The following is a 19,749-nucleotide window of genomic DNA, read 5'->3' as shown; positions in this document are numbered from 1 at the left end:
TCAGTCAGACTGTAGCCGGGTGAAATGTAATGTCAGCCTAGTTCTAATTTTAGTTCATGGACAAAGCTGAGAATAGCAAAAATCACATGGAGCTTCTGTGCAAAGGACCAACTGATAACATATGTAAGTGCATTTCGTGTCCTGCAAAATGCTGTGCTGCAGGTTGCATGCATACATGCTAAGTTACTTCAGTCATGTCTGACTCTTTGCGAGCCTATGGACTGTAGCCCACCAGGCTCCTCTGTCCATGGAATTTTCCAGACAAAAATACTTGAGTGAGTTACCATTTCCTACTCCAGAGGATCTTCTTGACCCAGGGATTGAACATGCATCTCCTGCGTCTCCTGCATTGGTTGGCAGATTCTTTATCGCTAGCAACACCTGGGAAGCCCCAATTATTCCATAGAAATTCTCTAATGCCTCTATAGTGAATAAGTTCAGAGAGTTGTGGGGTTTCTCAAGATCACAGAACCTAAACTCTATAATCTCCCTGTCCAGAGAGCTGGCACCATTCCACACACAGCTGCCTTGAATACATTTGTAAGTCAACACTGAAGTTCAGGCAGGAGTTTTGTTTCCATTAAAAAGAAGACTAAATTGTCTCCTTGGAAACAATTTAGATTTATTTCTGCGTTTGGCACTGTCTACAATTAAATTTTAATTTGACCATATTTATAGAAAATCCACAAATTTCAAAGTTTCTCTCTTCTCTTATCTAGCCTCTTATTTTCCATAATGCAGATCTAAGAGGCAACACTGCAGGGAGTGAGGCAAGTTGAGAAGTGGTTAAAGTGACCTACACTAGAGAAACGGCAGGGAGAGTGGGGAAAAAAGTGAACAGATTTATAAGCTATTTTTGAGGAGATTAGACAATTTTGCTTATTTGAGGACAATAGGGATTAGAAAGGGTTTCCCTGGTAGCTCAGCTGGTAAAGAATCGGCCCGCAATGCAGGAGACCCCAGTTCAATCCCTGGTTGGGAAGATCCCCTGGTGAAGGGAAAGGCTAACTGCTCCGGCTCCCCTGGTGGCTCAGACTGTAAAGAATCTGCCTGCAATGAAGGAAACCTGGGTTCGAAAGATCCCCTGGAGGTGGCATAGCAACCCACTCCATATTCTTGCCTGGAGAATCCCATGGACAGAGGAGCTTGGTGGACTACAGTCCATGGAGTCGCAGAGTCAGACAGGACTGAGCAACCAAGCACACATACCAAGGGATTAGAAAGAAGAGATAAGGCATGTTTAGTGACTATCTGTCATTCATGGCTGCCCATATCTTCCAAACACCCTCTCCATATGATAAGCGCCCCCACATTGTGAATCTACTGTACCAAGATAGACTTAAGGGAAAATATCCCAATCTCCCTTGCTACTGGATTAGGGATGTGACTAAGATTTGGCTAATCATCTACTTTGATTTAGAAGCAAAGTAGGTGAGGACACAGGCTGAGTGACCAGAGTCCATTTTTGCTGGTGTGGGTACAGCAGAGAAAATATATCCAGGAGTTAGTTTGGGTGGCAAAAGTTTCCAGACCACAGTAGATGAAGCTGGTTCTGGGGACAGGCTCAACAGCTCCCTCACCAGGCCAGTTCCGTAATGTAGTTCCAGGAGTTGTTTTGTAAACTAACATCCTTCCTTAAACCCGCTTGGGAGAATTCTGTCATCTGCATCTGAAAAACTGACACAAGTAGTGTAACTGTGTCTTGTTAGATTTCCAAAAATATTCTTATTCTGCTATTTATTCATCTACCAATTTCAGAATCACCTATTGACTTCGTACCATGAAAGATGAGTATTCTGTTGTCTTAAACCACTCACTCATTTCCCTACAGTTCCCCTTCTCCTGTCCTCTCCTAGTTCTACTATAATTTTTGTTAAATCAGTAGTGATCATTATTATTATGAAAATATTATTCATAGATGAACTAAATGGTAGGTATGATTACATTGCTTTGGTATTTTCTGTGTTTTCTGGAGTTAAGTGTATTTTTTAAACTTTTTTAATTTCCTGTGTATGTTTACTATATTTTTATACACTTGAATATCCCAATTCCCACTGTACGTAGCTCAGACAAGTTACTTAATCTCCCTGTACCTCAGCTCCTTATTGGTAAAATGTAGATAAAAATAAGAGCTGCTCATGGGTTTTCAGGAGGATTAAGTGAGTTAAGATATGAAAGAGCTTGGACAGTGCCTGCAGATAATAAGTCTTCAATGAGGGTTTGTTCTTTTTTCCACCCTCCAACAGTGGAGCCAAGGGAAGAGCTGGGTGTGGATGTCCGTGCTGAAGATTGTCTAAGTTTAAAAGAATTTTCTTCTGAGACTGAGAAAAAACAATTTTTTTTTAAGCCTTGGTTGAATTTGTTATAACATTGCTTGGGTTTTGGCAGCACAGCATGTGGGATCTTAGCTTCTCAACCAGGAACTGAAGCTGCACCCCCTGCATTGGAAGGTGAAGTCTTAGCCAGTGGACCACCAGGGAAACCCTAAACTGAGATAAAATTAAGAAGACAGCTTCACAGTGGAGGGGAGATAAATGAGCTTATCTAGCAGCTGGTAAAGAATATGCCTGCAAGGCAGGAGACCCCAGTTCAATTCCTGGGTTAGGAAGATCCCTGGAGAAGAGATAGGCTACCCACTCTGGTATTCTTGGTGGCTCAGATGGTAAAGAATCCACCTGCAATGTGGGAGACCTGAGTTTGATCCTTGGGTTGGGAAGATCCCCTGGAGGAGGGCATGGCAACCCACTCCAGGATTCTTGCCTGGAGAATCCCCATGGACAGAGGAGCCTGGTGGGTTACAGTCCATGGGATCACAAAGAGTCGGACATGACTGAGCTGCTAAGCACAGCACACAGCTAAATGGCTCCACTCTTCACACCAAGTTAGTATCTCATTTTAATGTTAAACACATTGGTCTATCCTCTCCTCGCATTGTGTGTTTCCAGCTGCTTGTTACCGAGGTTTGCATTCTGAGGTCCCTTAGGGATATATTTCATCAGGATCCATGGCCCTGACTGCATTCAACTGTGATGCTTGTGTTTAGCAAAAGAAAACAAATCTAGAAAAGGGCCAAGTGGGATGGCCAGGTGAGAGAGAGAATAAAAACACATTAAAAATATAGCTCCTTGGAAGGAAAGTTATGACCAACCTAGACAGCATATTAAAAAGCAGAGACATTACTTTGCCAACAAAGGTCCATCTAATCAAGGCTATGGTTTTTCCAGTAGACATGTATGGATGTGAGAGTTGGACTATAAAGAAAGCTGAGCACCAAAGAACTGATGCTTTTGAACTGTGGTGTTGGAGAAGACTCTTGAGAGTCCCTTGGACTGCAAGGAGATCCAACCAGTCCATCCTAAAGGAGATCAGGCCTGTGTGTTCATTGGAAGGACTGATGTTGAAGCTGAAACTCCAATACTTTGGCCTCCTCATGCGAAAAGTTGACTCATTTGAAAAGACCCTGATGCTGGGAAAGATTGAAGGCAGGAGGAGAAGGGGACGACAGAGGATGAGATGGTTGGATGGCATCACTGACTCAATGGATATGAGTTTGGGTAGGCTCCGGGAGTTGGTGATGGACAGGGAGGCCTGGCGTGCTGCAGTCCATGGGGTCACAAAGAGTTGGACACGACTGAGTGACTGAACTGAACTGAAAAATATAGCATCATCCAAAAGAACTCAAAGCAAGATCATGAAGAGATATTCATACACCCCATGTTCATCATAGCATTATTCATAATATCCAGAGGTAGAAGCAACTCAACTATCCATTGACAGATGACTGGATGAAGAAATTGTGGTATATGCCTACAACAGAATATCACATACTACAACATGGATGAAACTTGAGAAGATGATGCTAAATGAAAAAACAAAGTCACAAAAGAACATATCATCTATCATTCTACTCACATGAAGTATCTAAAGTAGTCAAAATAACAAAACAGAAAGTAGAAAGGTAGTTAATAATATGAGGAAATGTTCATGATATTAGTTACAAGAAAGAAACAGTTACAGACATTTTGTTCAATTCAGGTCTTCACCTGATTAGATGAGGTCCACCACACTAGGAATTACAATCTGCTTTACTCTGTCTACAGATTCAAATGTTAACATTATCGGAAACACCCTCACAGACATACCCAGAATAACGTTTGACAAGTGTCTGGGCATCCGTTGGCTGAGCCAAGTTAAAACATATATTAGCCATCAGAGTAGGCATCCCTGTTGTATGCACAAAGAAACCAAGATTTAAAGAGAGTAAAGGACTTGTCAAAGACAAAGCTGGAAAACAGCTCAGCTAAATTCCAACTCAAATGGATCTGGCCCCTAAACTTTGACCATTGGGCTATTCTACTTCCTTTTAAAGACAAGTTTATGGAAGTTACACAGAATTGTATTTGTAGGTAGATACCAATAACATCAAAACAATGTTTTAATTACTGCTTAATTTGTCTATTGAGAGGCAGTGAAAATGAAGATGGGGGAACAAACGTAAAAGCAACAGGAGGCCTGAGAATAGTTTATGATACATAGTTCCATTATTTTTCACTCTATGCCATCATAACCTGTGTTAATAAACAGGTAGAAATTTAGAGAAAGACTGCAATGTTTTTAAACATAAAACACTAAAATAGTTATTACCTTGTTTTTCTTAAATTGATTTTATAAAACCTAGAGTGTTTTCCTTTAAAAAGTTGTAATAAAACAAAAGGGTTAACAGTCATTAGTCAAATTTCTTCCCACAAATTCTGACAAGACTACAGTAGTCATATCAAGCATGTGCTATGCTGTCCTTAGTCGCTCAGTCGTGTCCAACTCTCTGCAATCCCACGGACTGCAGCCTGCCAGGATTCTCAAGGCAAGAATAAAGGAGTGGGTTGCCATGCCCTCCTCTGGATCTTCAACCCACAGATTGAACCAGGTCTCCTGCACTGCAGGCAGGTCCTCTACCATCTGAGCCACCAGCATACAAGCATCTACTTCATGCATGACCCATTCTTTCAAATAAGAACAAGAGAAAATAATGGAACACAGGGAAAAATGGAAAAAATAAGTATATCATCTTGGGATTTTGGACTATATCACTCTTTTTATGACTTTAATAAGTAAATTAGCAATTTGTCAGAATTTAGGGCTTCGAAGAAGAAGCACAATATAACTCTAGAGGACTGAGAAAAATAAATATATCAGACTTGCTCTCATTGATCAGATCAATAATTCTGCAATGCTAAGAATTCTGTCTTACAAAGATAGAATTTGAAGGCTCTATAATTGCACTTCAAATATTTGAAAGACAAACAAGAATACTTTTAAAGCTTTTGTTCAGCTCTAGAACTTTCAAGAATACTGATTTCTTTTTTTTTTTTTTTTGGCTGCACCACATGGAATATTGAACTTCCCTGCCCAAGGATCAGACCCATGCCTCCTACATTGGAAGCATGAAGTCTTAACTTCTGGACCACCAAGGAAGTCCAACACTGGTATTCTTTAATATGGAAATGTTCCATGTTAAAAAAGGCTGGGTGAATGTGTGTGTATATGTGTATCCAAACTCCTAGATAACAGATCACATACTTGCCAAATATTAAGGAGTCATTTCTTCTCCACATTTTGATAATTATATTAGAAAGTTATAACTACCTACTAACTCATTTCACTTTGTTTAACAAAACAGAGCTATTTCCTGAGGAGATGGTAGGAAATTTATTAGGCACCAAACGTCTCTCCTCTGGAGCTTGAGCTCCTAGATTCTGGTCAGTCTCACATGACTTCTGCCACATAACTCCACAGAGTTGCAATCTTTAATACTGAAGTTATTAAAATGGCTGGGAAAAGCATTTCATTATAAATGTTAATTATTCCCTTTTTCTCCTATTATTAAATATGTGTTTTATAATAAAAAGTTAATGTATTTAACCAGGAATGTACTTAAAATGTAGGTGGCTTAGTTGTAAAGAACTGGCCTGCCAATCCAGGAGACACAGGTGATATGGTTCAGTCCCTGGGTTGGGAAGACCCCCTGGAGGAGGAAATGGCAACGCACTCCAGTATTCTTGCCTGGAGAATTGCACGGATAGAGGAGCCTCAAGGGCTGAGTCCATGGGGTTGTGAAGAGTCAGACATGACTTAGTGACTGAGCACACATGCACATACTTAAAATGTACTTGTGACCTTGGATTGTTGTGCTGGCTGTCATTTTTTTATAGATATACACATACAAACACACATACATCATTTCCCTAAATCAATCAATAGTGGAGACACAAGAAAATATTACGTGAAAATAATTTATTATGGAAACAGTGAGAGACTTTATCTTGGGGGGCTCCAAAATCATTGCAGATGGTAACTGCAGCCGTGAAATTAAAAGACGCTTGCTCCCTGGAAGAAAAGCTATGACCAACCTAGACAGCATATTAAAAAGCAGAGACATTACTTTGCCAGCAAAGATCCATCTATTCAAAGCTATGGTTTTTCCAGTAGTCATGTATGGATATGAGAGTTGGACTATAAAGAAAGCTGAGCACCAAAGAACTGATGCTTTTGAACTGTGGTGTTGGAGAAGACTCTTGAGAGTCCCTTGGACTGCAAGGAGATCCAACCAGTTTCCTAAAGGAAACCCGTCCTGAATAGTCATTGGAAGACTGATGCTGAAGCTCAAACTCCAATATTTTGGCCATCTAATGTGAAGAATTGACTCATCAGAAAAAACCCTGATGCTGGAAAAGACTGAAGGCAGGAGGAGAAGGGGATGACAGGGGATGAGATGGTTGGATGGCATCACCGACTCGATGGACATGAGTTTCAGTAAACTCTGGGAGTTGGTGATGGACAGGGAGGCCTGGCTTGCTGCAGTCCATGGGGTTGCAAAGTATCAGATGTGACTGAGTCACTGAACTGAACTGGGAATGGGTCAAAAATTAGAAAGTCATGGAAATGATTTAATCCTCATTTGTGAAAAGTATGCTGCGAGTCTCCGTAACCAATATGTTATTCAGCAAACAAAATACAAGTGAACAAAACATAATTTCTCTTATGGATGAAGTGGTTTGCATGGTCTTTTCCTTAAACTATCTTTATTATGCAAAGATAATTCTCATATGAAATATAGAACCTAAGCAGTAATAATCAATATTATTCAACTTCCTTGGGCAATTTAAACCTAATATCAGATGAACACAGAATAAAAACCATTATAGTCTTTTTTCAAAGGAAAAAAAAATGAAAAAACAATACTCCTTCCATATCTGCCAAATATTGATGCCCAAATTACACTAGTTTCCTATATGTTAAGGTATTTTTAACCTCATAATACTGAAAAGATATGCTCTTTCTGCTTTTATTTTTATGTACTACTTCTTATTTCTATAGAAATGTTAAACTTTCACTGGATAATTTTATATGAATTACATAATACTTTGTTTCTAGGATATTGATTCAACTTTTGAAACACGGTATACCTTTCAATGGGCAACCACGAAAATGATTTTTTCATATGTCCACAAATACTATGCAGAACATTTAAGAGCTCGTAAAGATGGAAGCTATGAGAATTTTTGTTGTATTTAGAAAGTATTACAAACTGAAAAGAAACATCTTATGGAAATAACAGCATTTTATTGAAATTGGAAAGCATTGCATTTATATATCAATATTTTTAATATCCACAAACTTATTTGAAAAAGTAGTGCAGTCAGTGACAGTGGTGGTTATAAAACATTACACCAGCTCTCTGACAGTTGGTCCTGCTCTGTCCACGGAACACTTGAACTAACAAGGCCCTTCTAATCTTATGCCAGAAACAAAATAGGACTAAGGCCAGGTTCTGGTGCAATTTATGAGGCCCTTGGTTTGCAGAGTTGTTGGTGTGATGGCTTAGCCTGTGGACTCCTCTCTGTCACATCTGAACATTTATTATGTTTCAAACTGTCAGTCATGTTCAGATTTATATTCATGCCTGCAGTTTCCAATTACTTAATTATACCTGCCATCAACCTAGTTAACCTGCCTTGGTTACTGCAGTCTGAACTCTGGTTGCATTTTTCAAGGAAATTAAATTGCTAGGTTGTTCCAGATAATTACACTTCTGTACTGGCTTATAACTTTTGTTTTTTACTTTCCATTCTTACTATGTTTTTAGAACTATCTACATATTTTGGGCTTCCCTTGTGGCTCAGCTGGTAAAGAATCTGCCTGCAATGCAGTTTGATCCCTGGGTTGGGAGGATCCCCTGGAGAAGGGAAAAGTTAACTACTCCAGTATTCTGGCCTAGAGAATTCCATGGACTGTATAGTCCATGGGGTCAGAAAGAGTTGTACATGACTGAGCAACTTTCACTTGGCACCACATATTTAGAAGCTTCTTGCAGCAAACTTCAAGTTACATAGTTTACTGCAAGTTTAACCCTGTCACATGGCTCCCCAGGAATGCGGGTAGGCGGGAGCCCTGTGCTACCTGTGGGGGGAGGCTGCCCCCTCCTCAGCTGAGATGAAGGTAAGCCTATCTTTAACTGCCTGACTTTCCCCTAACTCAAACCTAATTCTTGATCTCCCACCTGTTCTCGTTTCTTCTGCAGTCTCTTGTTAGGATCCACAGCAGCTGTCCCCCGTGCTTTGCCTTGTAACATTCCACATGGTACTCAGTAAAAGCCTGATATAGATGGCCTCTTTCTAACAGGACTGCAATTATTCTTGTCATGCTTTGGCTGTTTCTGTGGCTCTCCTCTGGACTGTCTCCAAATTCTTCTGCTTAGTTTTAGCAAGCTGGCAGAGAGTTCTCTCACAGGACTCTGACTTGCATATAAATTAGCTCGTGGTTAGAGCCCTTCTGCTCAGTACTGGGACTGCCTCCGAACGAATTTATTTTTCTTTAATTCTGAGCTTGAGCACAAAGATTCATGTTACCTTCAATATTTGCCTACATGGGAATGCCTTCTGTCACATGAAAAAGCCTGCGGTTATTTTGATGGGACAACAACGGTAACATGACTGATCCCAGGCTCAGCATAAATAGTTCAGAGGTGACCTGCTCTGTCTGGTGAGATGTCCCTAAAACGTGTGGTGACCTTGAGTTGCTCAAGAGTGAAAATGAGCTTAGGAGAAAGGTGGATCCGGAGAGAACTATTTAGTAGACACGGGAGAGAGAGATGTGGCCGGACCTCTTGCCAAGCACACCATGATTACAGGCAAGTAATGGGAAAGAAAATCAGACTGCAAGGAGTTCAAGACCACTGGTTCATTCTAATTAATTGAACTCTAGTGAGGCAAAGGCAGGAAGGAGCTGGACAGGAAGCTTGTCCCTGCAATGGCAGGTAGAAGTAACAATGCAAGAAAGAAGTGTTTCAAGTCTACTTTTTCTGGGATTTTAGTTCCCCAACCAGGGATTGAACCCAGGCCCTTGGCAATGAGAGTTCACAGTCCTAACCATATGGACCACTAGGAAATTCTCTGAGTCTTCTTTTACAGAGGGAAATTAGCTATTAAAGAGGTAGAGAGGTTTTCTGTTTGTTTTTGTTTTGGTCAAGAGGGGAGTTTATTTTAAAAATAAGTTTTCTCAATATGTTTACTTTATTAATTAGAGCAGCCCTATCCAACAGAATTTTCTATGATGGTGGACATATTCTGTATCTACACTGTCCAATATGGTAGCCACTAATCACAGGTGACTCTTTAAATTTATTAAAAGTTAAATAAAATTAAAATCAGCTTCTCAGTTACACTAGTCACATCTCAATTGCACAATAGCCATAATAATAAAAACTTAAATTTAAATAGTCATATTTGGCTGGTGGGTATTGTATTGGACAGCTTAGAGTTAGAGTATTATTTTGAGATTAGTCTCAAAATAAGGGTATTCAAACAATACAAGTTTACTTTTCACCTGCAGAGATCCAACCAGTCCATCCTAAAGGAAATCAGTCCAGAATATTCATTGGAAGGACTGATGTTGGAGCTGAAGCTCCAATACTTTAGCCACCTGATGCAAAGAACTGACTCATTAGAAAAGACCCTGATGCTGGCAAAGATTGAAGGTGGGAGGAGAAGGGGACGACAGAGGATGAGATGGATGGATGGCATCAAGGGCTCAATGGACATGAGTTTGAGCTTGCTCAAACTGGTGAAGGACAGTGAAGCCTGGTGTGTAGTCTACGGGGTTGCAAAGAGTTGGACACGACTGAGCGACTGAACTGAACATGTAAACCAATTAGTGCCAGAATATGGGGTGGTGGGGGGTTTCTCTACCTGTTCTGTGCTTAGTTGTGTCCGACTCTTTGTGACCCCATGGACTGTAGGCTATCAGGCTCCTCTGTCCATGGGGATTCTCCAGGCAAGAATCTTGGAGTGGTTTGCCATGCCCTCCTTCAGGGGATCTTAGCAACCCCAGGATCGAACCCAGGTCTCCTGCATTGCAGGCAGATATTTTACCATCTGAGCTACCAGGGAAGCTCAAGAATACTGGAGTAGGTAGCCTATCTTTTCTCCAGGGGATCTTCCCGACCCAGGAATTGAGCTGGGGTCTCCTGCATTGCAGGCAGATTCTTTACCAGCTGAGCTACCAGGGAAGCCCTTGCTCCACCTAGTCATTTGGAAATATTGGTGCTTTCCACCTTGTATGTCTGTTATTTCCAACATGCAGGCTTCAGGGCTGTAGAGAGGAAGGAAAGGGAATATGGAGGAGCTCTTGGGAGGTTTAATGGGCCACATCTGGAAGTGGTCTACATCATCCCTACCTATATTCTAATGGCAAGAAATAATCACATGACCCTATCTGTCTGCAGGCTAAGCTGTAAATATATAACTGTGCGCCCAGAAGGAAAAGGAAATGGTTCTATGGACATTCAACACTGAAATTCCACATTTATCAACAATACAATTTTTAAAATTTAGAGAGTTCTGAGTCTCCAATAACTTCACCATGAAGAACTGGAAATTAATCTTAACTAATGTACCAAGGGAATGTTAACTAGTTCTGGATACAAGGAAGACACTGATTCATCAAAATAGAATTAAATGTGGAGCAAAGGTCAGGAGAAAGGGCATTTCATTTGACAATGTTTCAACCCATCTGTTAATCTCTGTTTTGATTAACCTAAGCCAGAGCACTTGTGTTGTTTAAGAGATAATATAATGCAGCAGCAAGCAGACTTACCTGGGTTGAGCACCAGCTTGCACTTTAGTGGCTATATGACATCAGTTTACGTTTTGTAGTTTTCTCTAACCTGAAATGAAGAAAATATCTTCTGTGGCACAATCTGGCAATTGTCCCCTAATATCCATTTCCTTTACCTGTAGTAACATAATACTTAGCTAAGCGTAAAGCCACTTATTTCCAAGCCTCCCTTGCAGCTAGGTGTGGCCCTATGACTAAAAGTTAATAGTCAGTGGGATGTAAGGGTGGTGTCCAGAGCTGCTTCTAGGAATCTTCCCTAAGAGATAACTTCTCTCTTTTTCCTCCATCCTGCTGTATGGAATGTAGATGTGATTGCTGAAAGACTGTTCTGGACAGTTGAAGACAAGCATGACAAGGAATGGCAGAACAGAAAACTGGAAGAAGTCTGGATCTATAAGGACTTAATAGGGAAGAGACACCATTCCAGCTAAGAACGTTAGAAGAATTTTCTTGTTGCTTAAGCCATCATTTTGGGGTCCCTCTTAAGTATCTCCAAACCTCCTTCTGATATACTTACTGTGAAGTGCTGTTATGAAGACTGAGACACAGAGTTGAGCATGGTTCCTGGTGCATGGTAAACACTCAGCAACATGGGTTCCCTCCCTCCCTTTTTCTACCTAAACAGGAAACATGGCTGAGTGACTAACACACACTCTGGAGACAGAAGCCTATTCTGGTGTCAGATTTGCCCTAAACCATCAATGTTAAAGTAAAATTACAGGAAATTTTTTTTCTAGGATAATTGAGCCCCATAGAAGATTTTCTTCCACTTTCCCTTGTCCTGAGCAGCTCAGGAAACAGCCAATTTAATGGAATGACTTTGCTTAAATACAAATCTAGGGAAATGGGAGAGTATATATACTCCACAGCATTAATCATACTGGGTTGGGCAGAAGTATGATGAAGTACTTAAGAGTCTGACTTTGCTTTATGAAATGACAGATGCTCACTAAACTTTCTGTGGTAATCATTTCATGATGTATGTAAGTCCAGTCATCATCTCAATAAAACTGGGGGGAAAAAAAGAGGTTGATTTTGAAGACAGGTCTGCTTATGTTTCCCCTCTCTGCCACTTACTGTGGGGACATGGGCAAGTTATCCTTTCTGAGACTTTGCTTCCTCATCATTAAAGTGAAAGGATGACATTATGTAAGGTTGTTGTGAGGATTAAATAAAATAATGTATTAAGATGCTTAATTTAAAATGTTACATAAAGGTAGCTATAAATGACAATACAACAATGATAATCATAACATTCTCAAACGTGGTGATTATGACTATGGACACAGTTATTTTCTTAAATTTTTTCTGAAAGTGGCAGGGCATAAATCAGTAAATAAGTAAGTCAACAAACTAGGTAGTTTCTTCTTTTTGACTTAGTAAATCCATCTGTAGTATAGGTAATGTTTTCCCATATAAATAATGTTGGGAAACTTGGCTGTGTTATTTCCTGCTTGACATTAGATAAATCATTGCTTTGTTTAATCACATGGTATAGTGGCATACATGAATTATTTGTAAAAAAGCATTTTAAATAGCAAAATGCTGATACAAGTTTTATAAAATTTAAAATGAGCTTGAAAGCACTAAACTTCCTGATTAAATGAGGAATTACAATGAACTATGAAATGGACATACAACACAAAAATTTAAAACAAATGCCTCTTTACCAATTATAAGATTTGAATAGATTCATGTTCCTCTAGATACTTTTCTTTGTAGCAAGCCATTCAGAGTCATTCCATAGATGCAAGAGTCACTTTGTAGTCATGGTTGCTTCACATTATACTTTTCTGGGTCATTGGCGATCTTTATGCTACATTAGAACTTCATAAAGAAACATAATCTCATCCAGGACACAGATTTCTTTTTAAGTCAACCAGCACATACTGAGTACCAGACCAACTGAGCCACTGAGAGGGTTGACAGGCCAGCAATGAAGAGAGACGAACTCATCCAGCTACATCACTGAATGTGTCCTGTTGGAGTTGTGAGGAGAAAGAGGAGAAAAAGAGATATTGATTCAGACCTAGGGAGGCACAGTCAGAGGAGGTCTAAAAGAGGTAGTCACTTTTGTTCTGGATTTTCTTTTTGTGGAGAAATAAGCCCAGCCAAGGCATGGAAAATAAACTGTATGTTGTTTTCAGGGGATGGGACTAGTTCATTGTGATGGGGGCTTAAGAACACAAAGGGCCAAAGTGTGTGTGCTCAGTTGCTCAGTCATACCCAGCTCTTTGCAACCCCATGGGCTGTAGCCCTGCCGGGCTCCTCTAATAAACTATTGCTACAGAGAATTCCTAATGCCCAAAACCCCTTCCTTTCAGGGCCAGGAGCACATAAGGCCTTTGGGCAGCATTCCAAACTGCTAAGACCCCCTAAGACAAACTTTCTTCCTTTTAGCCCAATAATACCAATTGCTCAAACAGCGTAAAATCATGGACAGTCCCGGCATTCGGAACATGAAGTGGCATATACTCATTAGCTTCTTACACTTTTAGAGTATGTCAATCCACGCACATCTAAGTACAAGAACTCTGTTTCCTCATTAAACAGGGGAGATCACCTGATGTACTTACCTGATGCTTCCCTGGTGGCTCAGTGGTAAAGAATCCTCCTGCAGTGCAGGGGCCACAGGAAACTTGGGTTTGATCCTTAGATCAGGAGGATCCCCTGGAGGAGGGCATGGGCAACCCACTCCAGTATTCTTGCCTGGAGAATCCTATTGACAGAGGAGCCTGGGGCTAAGGTCTGTAGGGTCACAAAGAGTCAGACATGATTGAAGCGACTTAGCACGCACATAGTATTGCTGGAGGGATGAAATTAATTAGTATATGTAAAGCATTAATGATGCCTGACACTATCATAATTATTGTCTCAAGTTTTACTCAATTTTCCCCTATCACTATGAGGTGAGCATAGAGGCTAGATGACTCACTGATGGTACTTTAATCAGAAGCTATTTTATATGCTCTGAAAATACAATGCTCAGATGGTACAACCCTCATATATTGCTCCTAAATGAATGTCTAGGGTCGTGTAGGTGTCCCCTATGCTGCTTGCCTCATGAAAAGCAACCTTTAAAAAAAAAATTATTTATTTGGCTGCACTGGTTCTTAGTTGCACAGGATCTTTAGTTGTGGAATGCAAATTATTCGTTGTGGCCTGTGAGATCTAATTCCCTGACCAGGGATTGAACCCTGGTCCCCTGCAGTGGGGAGATCAGAGTCTTAGCCACTGGACCACCAGGGAAGTACCACAAACTATAACCTTCTGAAGATCGTGAGTGGCCTGTGTGGCATAAGGATAGAGTCTCTATCTTACAATTATGTGTATGGTTTGTGAGGCAGAATTGATGAGGCATGGCTACTGTGTTAAGGAGACACAATGATCCAATCTTCGTGAGAAAACAGTTTATAGGGAAGGAACAAAACCACCACTAAGAACTGACCAAAAATACAACACAACTCTGGAAACATTGCTCTTCTCCGTGTTACTGGCACAGACACACTTCTGGTGAAGACATTAATTGCCAGCCAGAGCTCTCCCTGTGAGGGGAGAAACATCATCTGTCTTCTCCATCTTTATCCATAATGTCTATCCCAGGGCCTGGAACTGAATACATATTCAGTAGTCAATGTGTGCAAAGTAATTAATCAATTACAGGGTGAATGTTAAAGAATTGTGAAGACTTCAAGGAAAGGTTTTATACTTTTAGTGCTGCAGGATAGTGCTAAGCGAGTACCATCATATTTCTCAGACTGTAGTTTACTTACAAATCACCAAAGAAATCCATCAGGTGATCTTTGGGACCTGCTTTGACTGGAAGCCACAGGAAATGCCAAAACAGGCCTTTGGGTTCTCTTCTTCCTACATAACCACTTCTTGGAATGTTTCAGGATTTGGTACATTTTGATTTCTAAAATGAAAATTAATACCACTTGGGCTTCTGTCCTTCAAACTTCCTTCCCTATTGTGCTTCTTTTTCAGAATCAGTGGAATGTGCTACATAATGAATGGAACCTTGATTTCCTTGTTGGGCACTCCCAACAATAATTTGGGGCCAATAACTTTGGCTTCTCCCCCATGGACATTTTGTATCTCTCAACCTCCCGTCATGCTAGTGAAGAACTTGAATCTCCTGACTTCTCCCCTTAAATTTCAACCTTTAGGAAAATGGCCAAGGCCCTGTTCTACCTGACTCCCACCCTATGATGTGTGGAGCTCCGTGGATCAGCACTGCTGCTAGGACTGTGCCCCTGGCCCCCTCCTCCCTTCCAGGGGATCCTCTTGTCTTCGCACACACAATGGGAAGCCAATCCTTTACCAAATTCTCAAGGGATGAGACAAGAGAGAAGGTGGTAATGGCAGGGATTTGTGATAGAACAGATAGCTCAAGTATTTATTCTGAGCCAATGATGCTGGACTGTTAGGGGAACATATTATATACTCAGGTTTCCCTGATGGCTCAGTGGTAAAGAATCCACTTGCAGTGTAGGAGACGCGGGTTTGATGTCTGGGTTGAGAAGGTCCCCTGGATAAGGGAATGGCTACCCACTCCAGTATTCTTGCCCAGAGAATTCCATGACAGAGGAGCCTGGCAGTCCATGGGGTCACAAAGAGTCAGACACAACTGAAGTGATTGAGCACATATTACATATTCACTTCAAAACTCCTGTTCTCCTAGTTTTCACATTTCTTGAGTGAAGGAGAAATTTTTACTGATCATGCCTTTCTTCACTTAAAGTTCTGTAAATGCCATCAACAGAGAATGGGTTAACTTATGGTACACCCTCTCCTGATCCTCCCAGATGAGATGAATAACTTCTACTAGATGCTCTCATAGCACCCTGTTTTCTTTTCCTTAGAGGTTAATTATATCCTTATTTTTATGATCATTAAGTATCTGTCTCCCCCCTAGACTGTAAGCCCAATGAAGGCAGGAACCATGAGGATAGGCATTGTATACCCACTGCTTAGCACCACACTTAGTATACAGTAGATGTTTAATATTTACATGTATAACAAATGTAAATAATAGAATACTATGCAGCCACTCAAAAGGATCATAATATGGAATTGTTTATTGACTGATAGTATGTTACATTAAAAATCAAATTATAAAATAATAGATACAGCACAATCTCATTTTCATAAAAAGAACAGCTATGGATACAGATACCTTGATCTAACTCTTAATAGTGGTAGGATTATGAATGATTTTATTTTCTTTGCAACTCTTCATATTATCTGAATTTTAAAAAGAATAACATTCATTAGATCCATTACTTTCTGACTTATACATTATTTCCATTTTGAAGAAAATCAAAAAGACATTAAAACAACATTTTCTGTCACAAAACTTCACTTGAACATACAGTATTCACTTAGACAATATCAGAAAGAACCTGACTTTCTGATTCAAGTGGGCCTCTAAAAAAAACAATCATGAGGATACCTTTATTCCTGTGCAAAATTTATTATTTTATTTAATGTCCATAATTACCCATTAGTCTTCTCTCTCCCCTGATTCAAATTCCTTCTCAGGATATTGAGAGCAGAATAGACTCTAATTTCTTAGTCTATCCTTTTTAGCTGAAGACCAAGAAAGTAAAAAAATAAAATTAAAAGGTAATGGATTTCGGAATGTAAGACAATGTCAGTGACTGCTACATTTCAAGTACCTTCCTCACACTGAAGCAAGGTTGTAAAGTTGAAGTTCCTCCCAATAAAACACTAAAACATTACCAAAATTCTAAAAGTTTATCCACTTTGAACAAATACTTTCAATGGCCTTATAGGTTACAAAACTATAATTGGACATTTTAAGATTAGCTTATAATTTTCACTTTTAAAAGACATTACTTTATACAAATAAGACATTTACAGATGATAATAGCTACAGAACAACAGACTCCTGGATATTTTAAAAGGTAAATATAATTGCACTTATTTTATAAAATAATTTGCATTGTTGTGGGGAAATAGAAAATATATTTGCATATAAATTCCTTTTCCCAACTAAGTATAATGAAACTCTCTAAGTTTCATTAAGAGTCAGTTTAAAATAAAATTTAAAAAAAGAGAGAGAGAGAAAAAATAGGGCAAACACTGTACATGGCTGTCTGTCTCTGAGTAATATTCATTGTGTTGTTCCTGCCAGTTTCAATCCATGGACACAAAGACCTCAGCACCATATTAAGAAGTCATACTATGACCTATAAAATGTGACAGCCCTGGGAGAAGTAGTACACCATTATTCCTTTTCAGTGAAAGCCTAACAGAATAGTTGATTCACTTTGTGCCTCAGAACCGTAATCATACATTACAAGTCATTTACAATACAAACTGCAATGAGGAACGTGCACAGCTGGGCTCTACGCTTTCTTTGGAAGCTCAGAAAGTTCAAGGATGTCTGATCAATCTTCATTTCAGATCTAGTAGCATATAAGCTGGGTTTTCTAAGTAGGATTTCCACAAATTAGAGAAGCGTGACATTGTAGCGCCATCAATAATTCTGTGATCAGCTGACCAGCTCACGTTCATTATCTGGGCCTTACAGACTTCCCCTTTCTCGTTAAATCGGGGAAGGGCCTACAAATAAGGAAAAGAACAAAGAGTCAGCCTTCACTTGCACAAAGTAAGCTCTAGCAACAGCAATGCTGAAAGATTAGGCAAATCTCCCTCCCTGTAACAGAGAAGAAGTGGGCATCCCAGGTAACCTGAAAATGCTGACTCCTACCATTCCCATCTTTGTGAGTGCGTGCTTCAAGTTTTCAGAGTTTCTCCAAGGTATTCTCTGTCCCCTGTATAATTTCTACATGTACAGTAAATTTCATTTCAGATTTCTCAATTATTTAACAGCTATTTATCGAGTACCTACTATGTACCAGATCCTTTCTAGACTCTGGGGATAAAGCAATGAATAAAACAAATAACATCCTCACCCTCTTGGAGCGACCATTTTATTATATAGTGTTAAATAGTGAAAAGTGCAAAGGAAAGAAGTAAAGCACTTTGGAACAGAGACCGAGATTGTAGGCAGGAGGTGGGAATAGGGGAGAAGTTGCGTTTTTTTTTTTTTTTGACAGGCAGGCAGGGAAAGCTTCACCAAGAAGGTGTCCTCACTGTAGGCAGTGAGGAAGCTAGCCATCTGGACACCTGGAAAGACAGAGGGGAAGCTCGGCTGGAGCACTGGAGGACCAGCAGAATCAGCAAGGCAGCTGCAGTGGAGGGGCCAGGTGAGAGAAGGGAGGTGAGGTCACAGAGGGAGCAGGCTGAAAGTGGGGCATGTTGTAAAGACAAAAGTGATGGTTCCCAGTCTGTCTTTGATTTTTTTAAAAACAGATTTTAAAAAACCCTAATTCATTGTAAGTATTTTAAAAAATATATATTAAAATGAATTACTAAAACAAATATAAAGGTACAAAAAATACAAGACCCACTTTTTATTGATAGGTTCATTAGACATAAAACCACTCTGTCGAAAGACAGTGATTTTTTTTTTTAAATGCTAGGCTATCTACCAGCTAATACAGACTTCTATGATGGCTGCATTCCTCATAGAATATTTAAAATTAAATATTAAAGCTGGAATGTTTAAAAGCTTTCCATCTTTGTCCCATTTTAACATTACCTAATGAGCAGACAACTTTCTGAAAAAAATTGGAGATCATTCTTTCGTGGTCAGCTATTCTTGGCTGTGGTGATGACTAATCCCTGGAAATTTGCCCCATTCCCAAATCACAGTTAAAGAAGTGATCTGTTTTTGTAAGTAGCTTGTTATTCTTGATAATGTAAGTCTCCACACCTTATTGTTGAAACTGGCATGCTCCATAGAAATAAACCTAAAAAGATGCCCCTGTCACATTTGATGGACCTGAGTATTTAAGACCCACACTGGTGACTTCCTTGGTGGTCTAGTGGTTAAGACTCTGAGCTTCCAATTCAGGGAGTGCAGGTTTGATCCCTGGTCAGGGAACTAAGATCTCATATGCTGCACACCTCAGCCAAAAAAAGAAAGACCCACCTTGGAAGAATTCTCCAAAAATAAGTCTATCTTTCCACTGTGATTTGTCAGTGTAATTCTAACATTCCTGGGAAAAATAGAAGAATCTCGTGGGCAGAAATACTGTCCATTTATATATTTCATGCCTATCGTCTCAATTTACTAAAAATGAATCAAGTTAATTTATAACCATTCTACCTTTTCTACCTAAGCTAATAAACTTCTTACTGTGTTTTATTCGGGGAAAAAGGGGAAAGCTGGCAATGAAAATTTCTACGCCCTACCCTCTTTCTGTAATTAGTGGTGGTTTAGTCGCCAAGTCGTATGTGACTCTTGCCACCCCATGGACGGTAGCCTGCCAGGCTCTTCTGTCCATGGGATTCTCCAGGCAAGAATACTGGAGTGGGTTGCCATTTCCTTCTCCAGGGGATATTCCTGACCCAGGAATTGAACCCGGGTCTCCTGCATTGCACACAGATTCTTTACCTACCCTCTTTCCGTAATTATCTCTTCATAGCCCAGATATGACAGTCATGGCCTGACATGCGTCCCCCTCACACTGAGTGGCACCA

At 40.0% G+C, this 19,749-nt stretch overlaps 1 protein-coding gene across 5 annotated transcripts in view; it reads right to left on the bottom strand.

The window, feature by feature from the left end:
- Positions 1-16,235: 16,235 nt before the first annotated feature.
- Positions 16,236-19,749, bottom strand: part of DBT (dihydrolipoamide branched chain transacylase E2) — a 38,800-nt gene continuing 35,286 nt past the window's right edge. For all 5 annotated transcript variants that reach the window (XM_081493209.1, XM_081493210.1, XM_081493212.1 and 2 more), the window contains one exon: positions 16,236-17,763. In XM_081493209.1, coding sequence (XP_081349335.1) covers positions 17,596-17,763 — 168 coding nt within the window. In that variant the 3' untranslated portion in view covers positions 16,236-17,595. The remainder of the gene's footprint in view (positions 17,764-19,749) is intronic.

Source organism: Giraffa tippelskirchi, chromosome 5 (genome assembly GCF_054371585.1).
Source record: "Giraffa tippelskirchi isolate mGirTip1 chromosome 5, T2T-mGirTip1v1.2.pri, whole genome shotgun sequence".
In the NCBI taxonomy this organism is placed as follows: domain Eukaryota; kingdom Metazoa; phylum Chordata; class Mammalia; order Artiodactyla; family Giraffidae; genus Giraffa; species Giraffa tippelskirchi.
Note: the sequence above shows the minus strand (reverse complement) of the source record. Positions and strands in the feature narration are given on the sequence as shown.